At 40.5% G+C, this 22,467-nt stretch overlaps 1 gene segment (V, D, J or C); it reads right to left on the reverse strand.

Annotated features, from left to right (window-relative positions):
* Nucleotides 1–1,128: 1,128 nt before the first annotated feature.
* Nucleotides 1,129–11,326, reverse strand: LOC118575106. The segment is given in 3 exon segments: nucleotides 1,129–1,340; nucleotides 10,875–11,198; nucleotides 11,281–11,326. Coding segments are annotated over 3 exon segments (582 nt in total).
* Between the last annotated feature and the right edge of the window lie 11,141 nt (nucleotides 11,327–22,467).

Consider the following 22,467-nt stretch of genomic DNA (forward strand, 5'->3'; position numbering starts at 1 on the left):
GAAGAAAACTAAAGACATGTTACCCATTTCGTGGATATTGAGTGGATTATGAGCTTCCTGCAGCTGACTGCAGCTCAGTGGGTGTCTCGGCTGCTTTGTCCCCATAGTCTCAGTGATGAAGCTTCACACTCATTCTTACCAGTTCCTCACCTGTGCCTCATGAGCACATATCCTGTGATGATAAAGGTGAGAGTGATGGTCATCAGGTTTCTTGGGGCTCTGACCCTGCCTTACCTCCTTGTTGGCTCTAACTTGAATCCCACACATTGGTCTCTCCATGGTCAATATTAAGACTCTGCCTTGAGTTAGGGCTCCACAATTTCCAATCCTCTTGGCTTTTACAGGGAACCACTTCTTCCGTTTGGGATTCTTTTTATTTTGTTCAGATCACAGTATATCATATATATTTTTAAAGTAATCCATAAAAACAGCTGTGGAGATAGCGTTGTGGTTCAAGTTCTCACCACACATGAATTCTTGAGTGGAATCCATACTTCTAGTTCTCCATAACTACAATAAGCGGGATGGGACAGACAATGTGGAGACAGTGTCATCAATGTGGAACACTGGCCAACCAGTATAACCAGTTGGTAAGATCTGGGGTCAGTGAAACCTTTGTCTCAAAAATATGGTGTAGGCTGCTAGAGAAAAACATTTCATATCAACATGTACAGAAATATACTCATTCATGCTTATTCAGGAAAACACAAACATACACACACACACACACACAGAGAGAGAGAGAGAGAGAGAGAGAGAGAGAGAGAGAGAGAGAGAGAGAGAGAGAATTAAAAAATCACAGCATATTCCAGTGGAAAACAGAAATCTGAATTAAAAAAATTGACACTTCCAGGATTACTACAGACTTGTAGAGAGAATCCTTGAGAAGGTTATAGGAATCCAGCCCTCTATGCCTATCTGAACAGGTTCTTCCATGGACCAGATCTCTGTGTGATCTCTATGCTCAGTGCTGGTACTGATCACCCAACAGGGACGTTTGTGTAATAGCTCAGAGTAGTGTTGTATCACTATGACTCTGGTACAGTAATACATGGCTGTGTTCTCAGACCTCAGACTGTTCATTTCCAGGTACAGGGTGTTCTTGGCATTCTCCCTGGAGATGGTGAATCAGCCATTAATGGCATTGGCGTAGTAGATGGTAGCAGCAGTGTTACTAATGTGTGTGACCCACTCCAGTCCTTTTCCTGGAGCCTGGCGGACCCAGTTCATGCCATAGTCACTGAAGGTGAATCCAGAGGCTGCATAGGAGAGTTTCAGGGACTTTTCTGGCTGCACTAGGCCTCCCCCAGTCTCCACCAGCTGCACCTCACACTGGACAACTGCAAACAGAAAATTCTGGTCAGAAAACTGTCACAGAAGCCAAAAATTTTCTCTTTTTTCATATCCATGCAGCACACAGTATCTTCTCTCTACTAATTACCTTTTAGAATAAAGACAAGGAAACACCAGCTGAGCCTCAAGTCCATGGTGAGTGTTCTGTGTTCAGTGCTAATCACTGAGTGGGAGGACTTGGAATCCTGGGCTGGGCTCCTCTGCAGAGCTGCAAGGTCAGGGCAGAGCTGGTTTCCATGAGCTTAGAGAAGCCTTATTTGCATATTGTCAGGAGGTGGACCTGAGAGAAGGCAGTGCTCAGAGAATATATAAAATATCAAAGACATTGAAGACAGATATAGAAATAGCCACAGTTTTTTTAGTTCTCTATGGAACCTTCCTTTACTTCATTTAGTTATCTTTGTGCAGGTGCTGAGAACATGCTGTATTTTCACACTATTATGTCTTCTTAGAGAAATTGAAAGCACCACACACAGGTGTGTTTCTATCTAGGAACTCAGTCTTTCCCACTGTCTGAGCTGGACATGGATTCTCCCATACATGGATCTGGGACAGAGTCACACCTCCCTGAAGAGTTTAGCAGAACTCCTTGCTTGTGACAGGAACACTTTGGAATTATCTGCATTTCACACATTTATGTGACAATGCTGTCTTCAGGGCATAAGAGGACTTCAGATGAGACATCCCTTGTCACTGCTTCTCTCCTGCCTTGTGGTTGCTATGGAGACATTCCTGTCTGCAGCAAACTCACTTGCTCTGCACCATGAAATTCTCTCTGTGATTCTTTTAAACTCCCTCTTTCCATTATCTTCTTACAACTTTACCGGGAAACACATGATTGTCTTTATGTTGTGTTAGGAACGTTTTCATCCCATAATTAATATAATTAGCATACCTGGGGCTTTGAATTAAGTTTTAGAATGATGATCTTATTTAACCAGTTCTCTTGTTTCCTTCCTACTCATTCTCATTCTCTCACCACACCCCACTTTGGCTTTCCCAGTCCAGCACTACCCTGGGCAAGTTCCCAGTGCCCCTCACTTAAGATGCCTTCCCTTCCTAGGGCTAATGTCCTAGTTTCACAACCTATACAACACAAGCCGGGGCACCTAACACACAATGTACATGACAGACACAGGCAGCGTTCGTCCTTCCCAATCTCGGTTACATTGTTTGGCACATTGATTTCCAGTTCCATTCGTGTTCTTCCATGTCTCAGAGAACACTGAGGAAGAGGAGACAGAAAGAATGTAAGAGGTGAGCATGAGGATGAGTGCTGTGACATTCTGTCTCCTGGACATGACCTGGGGCTCCCATTCATGGGCTCATCATGCCTGTTGTTTTCCGTGTAATCTGTATCGAGAACAAAACATTCCTGTAGATTATTTCCAAGTCTTACATCTTACTGAGGGGCTGTCCGATTACAGAGTTTCTAGAGAACCTCCATGCAGCATCCTTCCCAGGATAAATGATTTGCACACATTTTATGACAAGCTTTAGGTCAGTGTTTTGTTGGATGGGCACACCTTGTGTGAGGTCTATGCTGAGTGTGAAGCTCACCAAGACTCACAGTTCACTGACTACGACATTTCTATCTTACTAGACCTGTACTGTCAACTATGTAACCCATCTGAGTCTCTGCCTGAGTTTAGGAGAGCCCACTTTTTAGAGCCCCTAAATTATTGCAGAATCTGATCCTGGTACACACAGTAGAGTTAGTTAATCTTTGTAAGATAGTGGTCTCCTGTGCCAATGTGTTCAAGACTATTTCCCACATTCTCTTCTCAGAGTCAGTTGCATTTTATTTCTATTTCTCAAGAGTTGACACCCCAAATTTGTGTATCTGATACTGATGAACACAAACTAGGCTGTTCTTGAAACCTGAATTCCTTGGTTGCATTAGGCAGATCCAAATCCAGGTCCCTGCACATAAAAGGAGAGATTTAAAAAGAAATGAATTTGTGCCTATTGTAAAGCATACTGTTTCTCTGATTTCTTTCTCAGCCCATTTAACATTTGTAAATAGGAGGGCTACTGATTATGTTTTGAGTTATTCTTATATCCTGCCACAATACTGAAGGAGTTTATCATCCTCAGTTGAATTTCATGATTGAAGATTATAAGATTCAAATTAAAAAAAAATGCAGGCATTGTCAGTGAACCATGAGTCCTAGTGATCTTCATACTCACCATAGACCTCACACAATGTGTGCACATCAGAACAAACACTAAGTTCTCTAGAGTCTTATGGGATGTGTGGAATGCCATTGATCCTGGGAAAGCTCCTACATGGAGACTAGGAGAACAATGTGGATGGTGACATACCTGAGCCTCCTGTGTCTGTCCTACGAAGCATGTAAGGTGACTTTGTGCCTCACCTCACTTTCTAAGAAGGCTGTTGATCCACTCTGTTGGTTGGTGTTTAGAGGATGTTCTGTGATGCTGGGAGCTGCCATGTGTGAGAATCATTTTTCGTTGCATCTTCCTTTTTATGTATTTATTTGTATCTTTTCAGTACACTTTACTGAGTTCACCAGCACTGAAGAATTTTTCCTTTAACACAGATTCATTTTTTTCCTTTAGGTTTTCTTCTTCACATACCTACTCTCATGTCTCTGCTATCCCTTCCTCCCCTGCTTCCCTGACTTCTTTCAAATTTCCTACTTCTCTATGTCCTCTTTCCCTCCTCCTCCCTCTCACTCCCACATCCGTTCTTCCATCACCAACTTACATTCCTTTTTTTTCCCTGTGAATGTGCAACAACGTACTGCTACTATGTGGGCATATTTCTAATGTCTGCACTTTGTCCACCAAACAGCCACCTGCTCAGTCAGTGTTCCTTGTCCTTCAGTTCCTGCATTCATTCAAGCTGTCTCTTTCTATGTTCCTTTGGATGCAGCAGGCACATTATGTGTGTGTGTGTGTGTGTGTGTGTGTGTGTGTGTGTGTGTGTGTGTGTGTGTGTGTGTGTGTGTGTGTGTGTAATATTTGCACATGGGTCTGTGTGCATAGGTGCATTGCCACCTGGCTCTCTCACTCTCTCTCCCCCATCTCTCTCTTTCTCTCTCTCTGCCCCTCTCTCTGTGCCTCTCCTCTCTGCCAGACCTGGCTTCTCCTGTCCTATGCCCTCTTCTTTCTAATGAAGCCCATTCTGACTCTGGTAACCATGGCTTGTGACTTTTCCACCAAACAACCAGCACTGTACACACACACACACACACACACACACACACACACACACAGAGAGAGAGACAGAGAGAGAGAGAGAGACAGAGAGAGAGAGAGAGAGAGAGAGAGAGAGAGAGAGAGAGAGAGAGAGAGAGAGAGAGAGAGAGAGAGAGAGAGAGAGAGAGAGAGAGAGACATTGTTTTGGGGTAAGTCTTCAGCAGCCATTTGTTCTCAGTGTTATGGTAGTCATGGATCTAGGCAATAAATGCCTCAAACTTAGGACAGAGGCTTCTTTGATCAAGGCTGAGAATAGCTCTACTCTGTGGTCACAAAACAAGTACTTAGAAAACAGGTTAACTTTATCTTCCTTGGCAAAATGCCAGTGGTAGATTTCCTTATACCACTGTGACTTTTGTACTGTAGATTTTAGACCATTTCTGTGTTCTAATTTTCAAAACCACATTGAAGGAAGTCTTAAATTTTAAGCATTATTCGTTAAGTAAAATATATATATATGAAGTATCTCAGGTGGGTCGGACAAGTGCAGCTCCTCTCCTCTACATGCTGGATCATCTAACAGCCTTATTTTGTGCACATTTTGTACAAGGATCCATTGTTATTGTGAGCTTGTGTGTTTAATTACCATGTGATATCCAGAGGCCTCCATTTCACGCAACAACTCCTGATTCTGCAATACTTACATTACTTTCTTTTTTTTGAAAATAATTTATAAGTTTTTCTCATTTTTATTTATTATATTTGTGTTTTAATATTACACATCAGCAATGGGTTCCCCTATTCTCCCCCTCCTGCCACTGCCCCCACATTCTACCCATGTCCTCCAGGGCTAAGACTCCCCTGGGGATTCATTTAAACCTGGTGGATTCAGTACAGACAGGTCCAGTCCCCTCCTTCCAGGCTGAGCAAAGTGTCCCTGTGTAAGCCCAGGGTTCCAAACAGCCAGCTCATTCACTAAGAACAGGTCTGGGTCCCACTGCCTGGGTGCCTCCCACACAGTTCATGAGATTTTCTATTCATTTTACATACCAACCATAGTTTTCCTGTTCTCCCTCCTCCTGTCCCCTAGCCATCCCCCAAATCCCACTCCCCATTCCACCTCCTCCAAGGCAAGGTTTCCCATGGGGAGTCAGCAGAGCCTGATTCATTCAATTGAGCCAGGTCCAAGGACCTCCTTCCTGCACTAAGGCTGTGCAAAGTGTCTCACCATAGGACTTAGGTTCCAAAAAGCTGCTTCATGCACTTGGGACAGGTCCAGGTCCCACTCTGGGGCCTCCTAAACAGTTCAAGCTAAACATCCGTCTGGTTTCTCCAGAGAGTCTAGTCCAGCACTATGAGGGCTCCTCAGATATTGGTCCTCAGTTCGTGTGTTTCCACTAGTTTGGTTAGTTTTCTCTGTACTTTTTCCTATCATGGTCTTGATAATTTTTGCTCATAGAATTCCTCCTCTCTCTCTCAATGGTTGTATTCCTGGAGCTCTGCCTGAGTCATGGCCGTGGATCTGCATCTGCTTCCATAAGTCACTGGATAAGGGTTCTTGATGACAGTTAGGGTATTCAGCTATCTGATCACCAGAGTAGGTCAGCTCAGGCACACTCTTGACTATTGCCAGTAGTCTATGGTTGAGTCATCCTTGTGGATTCTTGGGAACCTTCCTAGCACTCTGATTCTCCCTATTCCCATGGTGTCTTCATTTACCATGGTATCTCTTTCCTTGCTCTCCCACACTGTTCCTGTTCCAACTCTAACCTCCCCTTCCTCTATGTTCTCATTCCCCTATCCCTTGCCCTCCATTCTCCCTCTCACCCTCAGTTTTCTCATGTAGATTCATCCATTTGTCCATCACTGGGCCAACCATGTGTCCTTCCTAGGTTCTCCCTTACTAGCTACCCTTCCTTCAGCTGTGGATTGCAGTCTGGTTATCCTTTGCTTTACATCTAGTATCCACTTATGAGTGAGTACATACAATCTTTGTCCTTCTGAGTCTGTTTTACCTCACTCAGGATGATATTTTCTAGTTCCATCCTTTTTGTCTGCAAACCTCATGATGTCATTGTTATTCTCTGATGAGTAGCACTCCATTGTTTATGAGTACCACATTTTCTTTATCCATTCTTCAGTTGAGGGGCATCTAGGTTGTTTCTATGTTCTGGCTATTACAAATAATGCTGACATGACCATAGTTGTGCATGTTTCCTTGTGTTATGATTGAGCATTACTTGGGAATATGCCCCAGAGCGATATAGCTGGACGTTGAGGAAGACTTATTCCCAGTTTTCTGAAAAACTACCATACTGATTTCCAAAGTGGTTGTAAAAGTTTGCATTCCCACCAACAGTGGAGGAGTGTTCCCTTGCTCCATATCCTATCAAACGTATGCTGTCTTCGATGTTTTTTGATCTTAGCCATTCTGATGGGTGTAAGGTGGTATCTCAGAGTCGTTTTGATTTGCATTTCCCTGGTGACTAAGGGTATTGAGCAATGCATTAAATGTCTTTTGGCCATTTAAGATTCTTTGTTGAAAATTCTCTGTTTAGTTCTGTATCCCATTTTTTAATTGGACTGTTAGATATTTTAATGTTTATTTTCTTGAGTTCTTTATATATTCTGGAGACCAGCCCTCTGTCTAATGTGGGCTTGGTGAAGATTGTTTCCCATTCTGTAGGCTGTGATTTTTGTCTTATTTACCCTGTCCTTGGCTGTACAAAAGCTTCTAAGTTTTAGGAGGTCCCATTTATTAACTGTTACTCTCAGTATCTGTGGTACTGATGTTATATTTAGGAAGTGATCTCTGGTGCCAATGCATTCAAGACTATTTTCTACTTTCTCTTCTATCAGGTTCAGAGTAACTAGATTTTTGCTGAGGTCTTTGATCCACTTGGACTTATGTTTTGTGCATGGTGACAGATATGGATCTATTTGCAATCTTCTGCATGTTGATATCCACTCATACCGGCACCATTTGTTAAAGATGCTTTCTTTTTTTCCATTGCATAGTTTTGGCTTCTTTGACAAAAATCATATGTTCATGTTCATAGGTGTGTGGATTAATGTCAGGGTCTTCAATTCAATTACATTGATCCACATGTTGGTTTTTATGCCAGTACCAAGCTGTTTTTATTACTGTAGCTCCATAATAGAGCTTGAAGTCTGGGATCCTGATGCCTCTAGAGGTTGCTTTGTTGGACAGGATTCTTTTAGCTATCCTTGGTGTTTTGTTTTTCTACATGAAGTGGAGTATTGTTCTCTTCAGGTATGTGAAAAATTGTGATGGGAATTTGATGGGGATTGCAATGAATCTATAGATCTCTTTTGATAAGAAATTCCATTTTCACTATGTTAATCTTACTTATCCATGAGCATGGGAGATCTTTCCATTTTTGGATATCTTCTTCAATTTCTTTCTTCACAGAATTAATGTTCTTGGTATACAGGTTCTTCACTTGCTTAGTTAGAGTTACCCCAAAGTACTTTATATTATTTTTGGCTATAGTACAGGGTGATATTTCTATGATTTCTTTCTTAGCCCTTTTATCATTGGTTTATAGGAGTGCTACTGATTTTTTTTTTTGCATTAATCTTGTATCCTGCCACATTACTGAAAATGTTTATCAGCTGTCAGAGTTCCTTGGTCCAATTTTTGGGGTCACTTATGTATACTACTATCGTATGGACTACAATGAGAAAAAGTTTGATTTCTACCTTTCCAATTTGTATCCCCTTGATCTCCTTTTGTTGTGTTATTGCTCTAGCTAGAACTTCACATACTATATTGAATAAATATTGGGAGAGTGGACTGCCTTGTCTTGTTCCCCGTTTTAGTAGAATCACTTTTATTTTCTCTGCATTTAATTTGATGTTGGCTGTTGGCTTGCCATAAATTGTCTTTATTATGTTTAGGTATGTTCCCTGTATTCCTGATCTCTCCAAGACCTTTATCATGAAAGGATGTTGGATTTTTCAAAGGCCCTATCAGCATCTAATAAAATGACCATGTGTTTTTTTTTTCTTTCAGTTTGTTTATATGGTGCTTTATATTGACAGACTTTTGTATATTGAAACAACTTTGCATCTCTTGGATGAAGCCTACTTAATCATTGTGTATATATATATATATACTATATATATATATATATATATATATATATATATATGTTTCTCACGAGACAGGGTTTCTCTGTGTAGCTTTTGTGCCTTTCCTGGCTCTCGCTCTGTAGACCAGTCTGGTCTTGAACTCACAAAGATCTGCCTGCCTCTGCCTCCAGAGTGCTGGGATTAAAGGCGAGCGCCAGTGCCACACTGCTTATACATACATATATATGTATATGTGTGTGTGTGTGTGTGTGTGTGTGTGTGTGTGTGTGTTTTCTTGGAGTCTGTTTGCCAATATTTTATTGAATATTTTTGGTCTTTAATTCTCTTTCTTTGTTGCATCTTTGTGTGGCTTGGGAATCAGAGTAACTGTAGCTTCATAAAAGGAGTTTGGTAACAGGCCTTTTGTTCCTATTGTGTGGAACAGTTTGAGGAATATTGGTATTAACTCTTCTTTGAAGATCAAGTAGAATTCTGTATTGAAACTATCTGGTCCTGGACTTCTCTTGGTTGGGAGACTTTTATTGACTGTTTTTATTTCCTTAGGGGTTATTGGACTATTTAAATTATTTACCTGTTATTGATTTAACTTTGCTATATGGTACCTATGCAGAAAACTGCATTTATTTAGATTTTCCAATTTTGTGGAGATTAGATTTTTGACATATGACTTGATGATTCTGTAGATTTCCTCATTGTCCGTTGTTATGCCTCCCTTTTATTTCTGAATTTATAAATTTGGATGCTTTCTCTCTCTCTGACTTTTGGTTAGTCTGGATAAGGGCTTGTCTATCTTGTTGATTTTCTCAAAAAAAAAACCAAATCTTTGTTTCACTTATTCTTTGTATCGTTCTCATTTTTTCTGTTTTATTATTTTTTTTTAGTTCTCAAATTGATTATATTCACTTATGAGTGAGTACATTCTGTGTTTGTCTTTCTATGTCTGGGCTAACTCACTCAGGATGATTTTTTGTTTTTGTTCTATCCATTTACCTACAATTATATGATGTCATTGTTTTGTATCTTTCCATTTTACTACACTACATTTCTTTATCAATTCTTCAGTTGAGGTGTCTAGGCTGGAGAGATGTCTCAGAGGATAAGAGCATTGACTGCTCTTCCAAAGGTCCTGAATTTAGTTCCCAGCAACCACATGGTGACTCACAACCACCTAGATTGAGATCTGGTGCCCTCTCTGGCCTGCAGGAATACATGCATGCCGAACACAGTATTAAAAAGATACAGATATTTCAAAAAAACTCAAAAACTCTCTGAGATACCATCTTATGCCTGTCAGAATGGCTAAGATCAAAACACTGATTGCATCTTGTGTTGAGGAGGATGTGGAGAAAGGAGAACTCTCCCCCACTGCTGCTAAGAGTGTAATCTTATCAGCCACTCTAGAAATTAGTTGAGCAGGGTCTCAGGAAACTGGAAATAAACCTGTCTCCAGACCCAGCAATATCTCTTTGTCATATCCTCAAAATATGCTCATCCACACCACAAGGACCTTTTCTCATCTATGTTCATAGCAGCACTATTCATGATAGCAAACTAATACCAAGATGAAAAATTTTGAAAATAGAATTTTTCACAAATGATAACCAAGTATACTCTTTTAAGTTCTTTTAATTTAGAAGAAGAAAATGATGAATATTCCAGTTTCAAATCTACTTTTGGGAAATGTCAATATTTCTGGGAAGCTGCAGTTTCTCTATCACATGTTCAAAAACAAAAGTGGATAAATTACAAATTTCTAAAAATTCCCAAGCTTCCTCAGTGGACTTAAAGTCAACAAGTGTCATAATTCAGACTGTTTTTGAAATATCAATTGATACACATACACGCATGCGCACACACACACACACACACACACACACACACACACACATACACACACACCACACACACATCAAATACATAAAATTAGGTGCCATTCTCTCTGGTAATCAGAAGCAATTGAATGGTTTAGAAGATGTGTGGGGAAAAAACAATTTGTTTTAATGTGAGCACACATAGAATGTTGAACAAACTATGACAGTTGACAGGGGCTTCTAGAGGACATCCTTGGCTTGAAGAGGAAACCACAGGTTCTGCCACTAAAACTGATGCTCATTCAGCATAGTCCAGAACTTTATAGCTTCTTAAGTGAACCTTACTTGTGGTCCTCAGGAGTCCCGGTGGTCATTGGTGCCCCCTATTGGTACCAGATGTCTCCAAGGGAGGTTTTTGTGCAGGCTCACGCTTGAGTTCCCTTACTGTGTATATGGTACAGTAATACATGGCTGTGTCCTCAGTTTGCAGATTGTTCATTTTTAAGAACACTTGGCCCTTGGATGTGTCTCTGTTAATGCTGAGTCTGGATTTGAGAGCTGAATTATAATCTGTGCTTCCAGTATACCCTATTACTCCCACCCACTCCAGTCCTTTTCCTGGTGGCTGGCGGACCCAGTGTACACCATAGCTGGTTAATGAGAACCCAGAGACAGTGCAGGTGAGAGACAGGCTCTGTGAGGGCTGCGCCAGACCAGGTCCTGACTCCTTCAGCTGCTCCTGGGACAGGGCACCTGGGGACAAACAACATCACCATCAGTCTTACATCCCATAGATGACATTCTGGTCCCTCTCCTGAAACCCTGACACACTTACAGCTTGGAAAGTTCACCAGGCAGAGGAGCAGCACCAGGACAGCCATGCTCTGCTGGAGGCTCTGTTGAGAAGGAGATGGGGCTCCTCAGCTAGGCCTGGGCTTTCAGCCTGAGCCTGAGGGCTGATTTGCATTGGGAGGGGTTCCTGGGAGGATAAAAGAGAGCACAGAAAAATGATTCCAGTTTCTCTTCCAGGTGTCTGAGATTTACCTTGTGCTTCTTAGAGGAACTGGAAAAGAAAACTCAGCAAAATTTTCGAGTATCATCTGGATTTCAAAACCTTTGTTGTTGTGGTTGTTTCTGTTTTTTGAGACTGAGCTTCTCTGTGAAATTTTGTTGCCTGTCCTGGATCCCACTTTGTAGACCAGGCTGGCCTTGAACTCACAGAGATTGGCCTGGCTCTGCATTCTGAGTGCTGGGATAAAGATGAGTGCCACCACAGCCTGGCATGGATTTCTAATTCTTGATGAATAGGAAATTGCATGCTTTGCCCTATGCAAGCTTTGGTTGCAAAGTACTGAGTCCACATACATTGTGGACTCCGTGCAAAGAGAACATTTTACCACATTGTTTATGCATCTGTGTATTCCAGTAAATTCAAGCAGAGTATTGAAATTTAGAATGATACCAAATCCAGATTAAGAAACTACTATAAATCTTTTCTCTTCATGTTAGTGGAGGCAATCTATTCTTACCCACCTAGAAAATCCACTTGTGAGCAAACAATTCATAAACATTTAGTGCATGTGATTATAAATGTTTTTCTGAGAGAAGACTGGTATTGACTTTTCTGCAATGTCAGTGGGCACACAGTATTTACTTGCCTATTGAGCAACAAGAATATTAGAGACTAGTCCCAATACCTCCTGATTTTTCTGCCTGCCTGTCTGTCTGTTCATTTATCTACATGTACTTTTACATCTATCTTCTTGTCTCTTTTCAGCTTGTATAACATAACAAATCCTAAATATGATTATTTCATTGGTGAGGGAGGGTTGGGAAGTCTGGTGGTTACAACACCTCAAAAAAAGGAGTGCATGCAGCCTGTTTTGAGGGTTATGTTAAGATCACCACAGAGAACAAGGGATTGAGGGCTCTTCTCCATTAGTAGGTAATGTAAATCACCAGAGAAGGCAGAGGACAGCTCACAATAACCTTGAGTAAGTCCCAGAGACCCTCCACCACTCCTTTAGAACTGGACACCCCCACTTTGTGACCCCATTCTTCTGGACTGTGGGTGTCAGTGGTGGAGAAGCACTCAACATGGGGTGACAGACAGCATGTCTAAGTTTGGACAAGCACCCACCACCATGGGTGCTCTGCTGTCCTAGTTTGTGATGCTCTGAGGTTTAGAATAATATTTTTCAGACATCATGGTCAGTATATCTAATCTTGAGTTTTCTGATGTTTTTATTTTGGTTATAAAATCTCAGGAATCGTTATCACAGTAATGCATGCTAGTTCTTACACCATAGTTGGGGAGCTTGGTATGAGAACCCTTACCCAGGATTTAATCCTCTGCTTACTTCAGAGATTTTTTTTTTTTATAATACTAAGGCTTCTTGGGTTTTCATTGCCCATGAAAATTTCTAGAAGGAATTCACTAAGAAAAAGTCATTTGGAATGGGATGGTGTTTATGGTAAAGCCACATATTATTTATAATTATCTTGTAGTTGTTAGGTAGAGCTTTGTATTTCTATGTTTGTTTAGTCATTTATATGTTTATGTCTATTGGACACAAAGACATTCACTAGTGGGTCATGTTACAATGATCCAATACCAGATTGTATGTTTGTATGGTAGTTAGAATTTTTTCAGTGTAGCACAAGTTATGGTCATCTGGGAAGAGGGAACCTCAATTGGAAAGAATCCAACCTCATCAGATAGACCTGTGGGAAAGCCTGTACTGATATTTTAATTACATTGAAGTGGCACAATTAATGAGGAGGGAATTGGAGAATATTTCCTTTGAAACAGGGACAAATGTTTTACAGAAGAGGAAGGAGGAGGAGGAGGAGGAGGAGGAGGAGGAGGAGGAGGAGGAGGAAGAGAAGAAGAAGAAGAAGAAGAAGAAGAAGAAGAAGAAGAAGAAGAAGAAGAAGAAGAAGAAGGAGGAGACATTTTATGAATATTGAGAAAGAATAAGGCCTATTCAAAAGAATCTATGAATCATTCATTCTTACTACCATCTCTCCTCTGCCTCTCACTCCTGATGTCACGTTCCAGCCCTGCCTACTCTCATGTCTCTTCTATCCCTTCCTCCCCTCCTTCCCTGACTTCTTTCTAATTTCCTACTTCTCTATGTCCTCTTTCCCTCCTCCTCCCTCTGACTCACTCCCACATCCGTTCTTCCATCACCAACTTATATTCCTTTTTTTTTTTCTGGGAATGTGCAACAACTTACTGCTACTATGTGGGCATAATTGTAATGTCTGCACTTTGTCCATAAGACAGCCACCTGCTCAGCCAAAGTTCCTTGTCCTTCACTTCCTGCCTTCATTCAAGCTGTCTCTTTCTATGTTCCTTTGTATTCAGCAGACATAGTGTGTGTGTGTGTGTGTGTGTGTGTGTGTGTGTGTGTAATCTCTGCACATGGGTCTGTGTGCATAGGTGCATTACAACCTGGCTCTCTTACTCTCTCTCTCCCCATCTCTCCCTTTCTCTCTCTCCGCCCCTCTCTCTGCACCTCTCCTCTCTGCCAGACCTGGTTTCTTCTGTCCTATGCCCTCTTCTCTCTAATAAAGCCCATTATGACTCTGGTAACCATGGCTTGTGACTACCAAACAACCAGCACTGTACACACACACACACACACACACACACACACACACACACACACACACACACACACGTTGTTTTGGGGTAAGTCTTCAGCAGTCATTTGTTCTCAGTGTTATGGTAGCCATGGATCTAGGCAATAAATGCCTCAAACTTAGGACAGAGGCTTCTTTGATCAAGGCTGAGAATAGCTCTACTCTGTGGTCACAAAACAAGTACTTAGAAAACAGGTTAACTTTATCTTCCTTGGCAAAATGCCAGTGGTAGATTTCCTTATAGCACTGTAACCACTGTACTGTAGATTTTGGACCATTTCTGTGTTCTAATTTTCAAAACAACATTGAAATAGTCTTAAATTTAAACATTATTTGTTAAGTTAAAAAAAAAATTAAGGATCTCAGGTGGATCAGACAAGTGCAACCCCCTCTCTACATGCTGGACCATCTAACAGCCTTATTTTCTGCACATCATGTACAAGGATCAATAGTTATTATGAGCCTGTGTGTTTAATTACCATGTGATATCTAGAGGCCTCCATTTCACACACCTCCTGATTGTGCAATACTTACAATTCTTACTTTTGTTTGAAAATTATTTATACATTTTTTATTAAGAGATTTCCTATTCATTTTACATACCAACCACAGATTCCCCTGTTCTTATGTCCCCCAACCTTCCCGCAAAACCCAATCCCCATTCCAACCTCCTCCAAGGCAAGGTTTCCCATGCGGAGTCAGCAGAGCCTGGTATATTCAATTGAGGCAGGTCCAAGGACCTCCTTCCTGCACTAAGGCTGTTCAAAGTGTCTCACCATATGCCTTAGGTTACAAAAAGCTGTTTCATGCACTAGAGAAAAGTCAAGGTCCCAATGCCCGGGGCCCTCCTAAACAGTTCAAGCTAAACAACTGTCTCGTTTATCCAGAGGGTCTAGTCCAGTACTATGGGGGCTCCTCAGATATTGGTCCACAGTTCGTGTGTTTCCACTAGTTTGGTTACTTGTCTCTGTACTTTTCCCAATCATGGTCTTGATTATTCTTGCTCATAGAATTCCTCCTCTCTCTCATCGATTGGATTCCTGGAGCTCATGGCCTTGGATCTGCATCTGCTTCCATGAGACACTGGATGAGGGTTCTTGATGACAGTTAGGGTATTCAGCTATCTGATCACCAGAGTATGTCAGCCCAGGCACCCTCTTGACTATTACCAGTAGTCTATGGTTGAGTCATCCTTGTGGATTCTTGGGAAGCTTCCTAGCTCTCTCATTCTCCCTATCCCTATTTGTGTCTTCATTTACCGTGGTATCTCTTTCCTTTCCTCCCACACTGTTCCTGTTCCAACTCTAACCTCCCCTTCCTCTATGTTCTCATTCCCCTGTCCCTTGCCCTCCATTCTCCCTCTCACCCTCAGTTTTCTCATGTAGATTCATCCATTTGTCCATCACTGGCCAACCATGTGTCCTTCCTAGCTTCTCCCTTACTAGCTACCCTCCTTGCAGTTGTGGGTTGCAGTCTGGTTATCCTTTGCTTTACATCTAGTATCCACTTATGAGTGAGTACATAGCATGTTTGTCCTTTTGAGTCTGGGTTACCTCACTCAGGATGATATTTTCTAGTTCCATCCCTTTTGTCTGCAAACCTCATGAGGTCATTGTTATTCTCTGATGAGTAGCACTCCATTGTGTATATGTACCACATTTTCTTTATCCATTCTTCAGGTGAGGGGTATCTAGGTTGTTTCCAGGTTCTGGATATTACAAATAATGCTGACATGACCATAGTTGTGCATGTTTCCTTGTGGTATGATTGAGTGTTCCTTGGTTATATGCCCCCAGAACGGTATAGCTGGATCTTGAGGAAGACTTATTCCCAATTTTCTGAAAAAATACCATACTGATTTCCAAAGTGGTTGTACAAGTTTGCATTCCCACCAACAGTGGAGGAGTGTTTCCTTGCTCCATAACTTCTCCAACATATGCTGTCTTCAGTGTTTCTGATCTTAGTCATTCTGATGGGTGTAAGGTGGTATCTCAGAGTCGTATTGATTTGCATTTCCCTGGTGACTAAGGATGTTGAGCAATTCCTTAAATGTCTTTTGGCCATTTGAGGTTCTTTTGTTGAGAATTCTCTGTTTAGTTCTGCATTCCATTTTTTATTTGGACTGTTAGATATTTGAACGTTTATTTTCTTGAGTTATTTATATATTCTGGAGATCAGCCTTCTGTCTAAAGTGGGGTTGGTGAAGATTGTTTCCCATTCTGTAGGCTGTGATTTTGTCTTATTGACCCTGTCCTTTGCCATACAAAAGCTTCTAAGTTTTAGGAGGTCCCATTTATTAATTGTTGCTCTCAGTGTCTGTGTTACTGATGTTATATTTAGGAAGTGATCTCTGGTGCCAATGCATTCAAGACTATTTTTTATTTTCTCTTCTATCAGGTTCAGAGTATCTAGATTTATTTTGAGATCTTTGATCCACTTGGACTTACATTTTGTGCATGGTGACAGATATGGATCTATTTGCAATCTTCTACATGTTGACATCCAGTTATGCCACCACCATTTGTTGAAGATGCTTTCTTTTTTTCCATTGTATAGTTTTGGCTTCTTTGACAAAAATCATATGCTCATGTTCATAGGTGTGTGGATTAATGTCAGGGTCTTCACTTCAATGACATTGATCCATATGTCGGTTTTTATGCTAGTACCAAGCTGTTTCTATTATTAGCTCCACAATAGAGCTTGAAGTCTGGGATCCTGAAGCCTCTAGAGGTTGCTTTGTTGGATAGGATTCTTTTAGCTATCCTTGTTTTTTTTTTTGTTTGTTTGTTTTTGTATATGAAGTTGAGTATTATTCTTTTCATGTCTGTGAATAATTGTGTTTGGTTTTTGATGGGGATTGCATTGAATCTATAGATCTCTTTTGGTATGAAATTCCATTTTTACTATGTTAATCTTACTTAACCATGAGCATGGGAGATCTTTCCATTCTCTGATATCTTCTTCAATTCCTTTCTTCAGAGACTTAAAGTTCTTGTCATACAGGTTTTGACTTGCTTAGTTATAGTTACCCCAAGGTACTTTATATTTTTGGTTATTGTAAAGGTGATATTTCTCTGATTTCTTTCCCAGCCCACTTATCATTTGTTTATAGGAGGGCTACTGATTTTTTTGAGTTAATCTTGTATCCTGCCACATTACTGAAAATGTTTATCAGCTGTAGGAGTTCCTTGGTCCAATTTTTGGGGTCACTTATTTATAATATCTTATGGTCTACAAAGAGGGAAATTTTGATTTCTTCCTTTCCAATTTGTATCCACTTGATCTCCTTTTATTGCCTTATTGCTCTAGCTAGAACTTCAAGTACTATATTGAATAAATATGGGGAGAGTGGACTGCCTTGTCTTGTTCCTGGTTTTAGTGGAATCACTTTGAGTTTCTCTCCATTTAATTTAATGTTGGCTGTTGGTTTGCCATAAATTGTCTTTATTATGTTTAGGTATGCTCCCTGTATTCCTGATCTCTCCAAGACCTTTATCATGAAGGTATGTTGGATTTTTCAAAGGCCCTGTCAGCATTTAATGAAATTATCATGCGATTTTTTTCTTCCAGTTTGTTTTTATGGTGTTTTATATTGACAGACTTTTGTATGTTTAACCAACCTTGCATGTCTAGGATGAAGCCTACTTAATCATGGTGGATATATATTGGTTTTTTGGGAAACAGGGTTTCTCTGTGTAGCTTTTGCGCCTTCCCTGGATCTTGCTCTGTATGCCAGGCTGGCCTTGAACTCACAAAGATCTGCCTGTCTCTGCCTCCTGAGTGCTGGGATTAAAGGTGAGTGTCTCCACCAACCCGCCTCCAACTTCTTTATGTAGGAATTTAGTGCAATGAATTTTCCCCTTTGCATAGCTTTCATAGTTTCCCATGAGTTTGGGTATGTAGTATATTCATATTCATGGAATTTTAGGAAGTCTTTAATTTCTTTCTTTATTTCTTCCTTGACCCATTAGTGATTCAGTTGAGCATTATTCAGTTTCCATGAGATTGTAGGCTTTCTGTAATTTTTGTTGTTGTTGAAATCTAACTTTAAACTACGGTGTTCTGATAGAATGCAAGAGGTTATTCCAATTTTTTTTGTATCTGTTGGGATTTGCTTTGTGACCAAGTATGTGTTCACTTTTAGAGAAGGTTCCATGGGGTTGCTGAGGAAAATGTATATTCTTTTTTGTTAGGGTGGAATGTTCTGCAGGTATTGATTAAGTCTATTTGAGTCATTACATCAATTAAGTCCCTTATTTATCTGTTAAGTTTCAATCTGGCAGATCTGTCCATGTGGTGAGAATGTGGTATTGAAGTCTCCCACTCTTTATGTGTCGGGTTTGATGTGTGATTTAAGCTTTAGCAATGTTTCTTTTACATATGTGGGTACCCTTGTATTTGAGGAATAAATGTCCAGAATTGAAACTTCATCTTGGTGGATCTTTCCTGTGCTGAGTATGTAATGTCCTTCATGATCTCTTTTGTTTGATTTTGGTTTGAAGTCTATTTTGGTGGATATTAGGATAGCTACATCAGCTTGCTTCTGAAGACCATTTGTTTGGAAAGACTATTCCCAATCTTTTATTTTGAGGTCATGTCTTCCTTTGAAGTTGAGGTGTCCTTCTGGTATACAGCAGAAAGATAGGTCCTGCTTTCATATCCCTTCTGTTAGCCTGTGTCTTTTTATAGGTGAATTGAGTCCATTGACATTAAGGGATATTAATGACCAGTGATTGTTAATTCCTGTTATCTTTTGTGGTAATGTATGTGTATTTCTCTTCCTTGGAATTTACTGCTGTCGAGTTATCTATTGCCTTTGTTTTTGTGGGTATATCTGACTTCCTTTCATTGGAATTTTCCTTCTAGTGCATTCTGTATTGCTGGATTTGTGGATAGGTATTGTTTAAATCTTGGAATGTCTTGTTAACTCTATCTCTGGTGACTGAAAGTTTTCCTGGGTATATTAGTCTAGGCTGGCATTTATGGTCTCTTAGTGTCTGCATGACATCTGTTCAGGTCCTTCTGGCTTTCAAAGTCTCCATTGAGAAGTCAGGTGTTATTCTGATGGGTCTGCTTTATAAGTCACTTGGCTTTTTTTCCTTTGCTGCTCTTACTATTATTTCTTTATTTTGTAAGTTTAGTTGTTTAATTATTATGTGGTGAGGGGACTTTTTCTGAGGGTTTAGTCTGTTTGGTGTTCTATAGGATTCTTGTATCTTCATAGGTATTTCCTTCTTTAAGTTGAGAAAATTTTCTTCTATGATCTTGTTGAATATATTTTCTGTGCCTTTGAGTTGGTATTCTCCTCCTCCTTCTATCCTTTTTCTTAGGTTTGGCCTCTTCAAGGTGTCCCAGAATTCCTGGACATTTTGTGTTGTGACTCTTTTGTCTTTGGTATTTTCTTTGACTGATGTATCTATTTCCTCTAATGTACCCTCTACAACACAGATCCTTCTTCCATTTCTTGTATTCTGCTGGTCATGCTTTCATCTGTGTTTCCTGTTTTGTTTTTCCTCATATTTTCTATTTCCAGCATTGTCTCTGTTTGTTTCTTGTTCATTGTTCCTGTCTCACTTTTCAGGTCTTGAACTGTTTCCTTCACATGTTTAATTGCTTTATTCATGGTTACCTTGGCTTTCTTTAAGGGAATTTAATGATTTGTTTCCCATTTTTTTTGTTTGTCTTTTCCTCAATTTCTTTATGCCAATTTTTCATTTGGTCTTTAAAGGCCTCTAGTATTTTCATGAAGTAATGTTTAAGGTTCATTTCTTCTGATTCTACATTGTGATGTTTAGGTCTTGCTGTTGTAGAAGGACTAGGTTCTGGTGATGGTATATTTTAGTTTGATGTTTATTTTGTTGGATATTAGGATAGCTACATGCTCTTTATGTTGTTGCATGTATTTTTGCACTGTCATCTACCCATCTCTTCCTCCAATAGGTGCAAGAGGTGCCTGTGTCTGAGTGAGCGGCTATTTGTCCAATCTGTGCTTGCTGTGTCTGCCTCTCAGGGAGCCCCCTGGGTCCAATATTAGCTCTTGGTCTAATTGGAGCTGGGAGATTCTCTATTTCCGGGAGCTGCTCTTGGTCCAATCCAAGCTTGCTGACTATGTGACTCATGGAACTGCTCTTGATCTTATCAGGGCTCTTGTTCCAGTCAGACCTGATGGATTCTGTGTATCAGAAAGCCACTCTTGGTCCAATGAGAGCTGGCAGATTCTGTGTCTCAGAAAGGTACTCTTGGTGCAAAGAGAGATGGTGGATTCTATGAGTCAGGAAATTACTCTTGGTCCACTAAGAGCTGGTGGGTTGCTTTCCATTTCTCAGGAAGTTACTTGGGTCACAGGCTGATAGGTATTGGGTTAGGGCTTGGGAGTTGTAGATTGCAGAGTCTGATTGGGGGATGGGAGCAATATTCCTGCAGAGTTCCACCTGCTGGCTAGCACATGGGATTGAGGTGGCTTGGGGTTCACAAGGACTGGCTGTGTCCCATGGCCTTGGTCCTAGAGGCAGGACTCTCTGGGTGGAGAAAGAGTCACTCACTTCTTGGTCCAATCTTCTTTCACTTCTTCAGTAAAGTTTTTATACATGTTCTTTGATCCTTGGTGGGAGGGATATGATGAGTGAGGAAGTGGGGGATGCGGAGGCTGTGATGTAGACATTCTCTCTGTGGACAAGCACTTGCATAGTTGTATATTCTCAGCACTGAACAGTCATAGACTCTGCATTCAATTATGGTTGCTGGGGGATATAGATATGATGGAGAGTCATTCTATTTATGGATTTGGCTACTGGTTGGTTGCCTTTGATCATTGTGTGACTCCACTCCCCACAATCACATTGGTGACACTAATTGTGTTTGCTGTGTTGTAAAAGGAAGACATGAAGTTGAGAGGTCTGGTATTGGGGAAATTGGAGGGAAAGAGCTGAGTGAGGACATGGCTAAGACACGTTGCAATTGTAAATGAATTTTCAAAAAAATAATGATGAAGAAAAGTTTTCAAAGTAGTATAGTTTATTAAAAGTCTATCACTGTAGAATATTAAAGGCCTCCTACATCAATGATATGATGGACAGTTGCTTCAACAGCAGTGGCTTCCTTCCCCCGCAATTGAAGTCATTTAAATCTTGACCACATCCATGAATGCTGAAGTCATCTCCAACCTACTGCTTTTTTTTAAAGAGTCCCTAGCTGTGTAACTGCTTGTGTTGAACATATCCTCCAATTCTCATGGAGCCTGAGGTCCTCAGAAGCACTGGGAAGGTCCAGTTCTGGGATCAGGCTCCCTTGCAGCCAATCTACCTTGAGGAAAATTCCTTTAGTCACTTCTGAGGATTCCCAGAAGAATACAGACTCAGAAATATTCCTCTTAGTTTCCTTCCCATTGCTCCAGGCTGTCAGTCTTTCTTTAGACACTCACAGCTTCTTCACGCTCTTCCTTTCTTCTCTGTATTTTTCTTAAATGGAGCAAGCATGGGTGTAGTGGGTAGCCATCCCAGCTTTGATCTGGAAGTTCCAATCCCCACTGAGGCTTCAGTAACTGTTACACCTACAAGACAAGGCTGAGAGCAGACCCTGAAGACCCAAGATCCAGATGAGCCAGCTCTCTTGGTTCCTGGACCCTGGATGCTGGAGGTAGACCAAGCATAGTTCTCCAGAGAACACCACCAAGATGTGCCACACCTTTCCAAAACTTGTTACCTGTACCTTCATTTGTAAATTACCCCACAAAATAAACCTCCCTTTTATCCACATGGAGTGGCCTTACTAATTTCATCAATATCTGGTGCCCAACATGGAGCATATAGGCATAACAGTTTGAAATATGATTTAAGAATATTATGATGTTTTAAAGTTGTTTAATTTCAGAAGATCCTGGTGCCAAGCAGTAAGATTGTGTTTATATTTAATGATCGGTTTTGTGTGAGAATCAAAACTGTCTTTCCCAAGATTTGCATTACTGGTGTATTTAAGAAAATTACTTTAGAGAGAAAAATTACTCATTTTACATCATTTTTCTCAGTTTCAGTCTGTGAAAAAGGAACATATTTCCCATAACTGGGACATTGACCATTGTTTCAAGATGTGTATGTCATTGATAATGCTGTGCTTTTGTAGAATCTAGAATTTCCTCATAGATTTTGGATTTACAGCTAATAGATCTACCTTACTTTATAGCTTTCATTTCTACACATACATATATTTAGGATATGCTGCTAATTAAAGAAGTCTATATAAGTCTGTGATATTGTATTAATTCTTAAGGTTGATGGCCTGTTTTGGTCTCTTGATCACTATATGATTTTTATTTGCCATGGGTTACATTTTTAAGTAAGATAAAACTAACAGTATCACTGTTGTGCTTTCTGTGGGT

The sequence above is a fragment of the Onychomys torridus genome, unplaced genomic scaffold (genome assembly GCF_903995425.1).
Source record: "Onychomys torridus unplaced genomic scaffold, mOncTor1.1, whole genome shotgun sequence".
NCBI classification, from domain to species: Eukaryota; Metazoa; Chordata; class Mammalia; order Rodentia; family Cricetidae; genus Onychomys; species Onychomys torridus.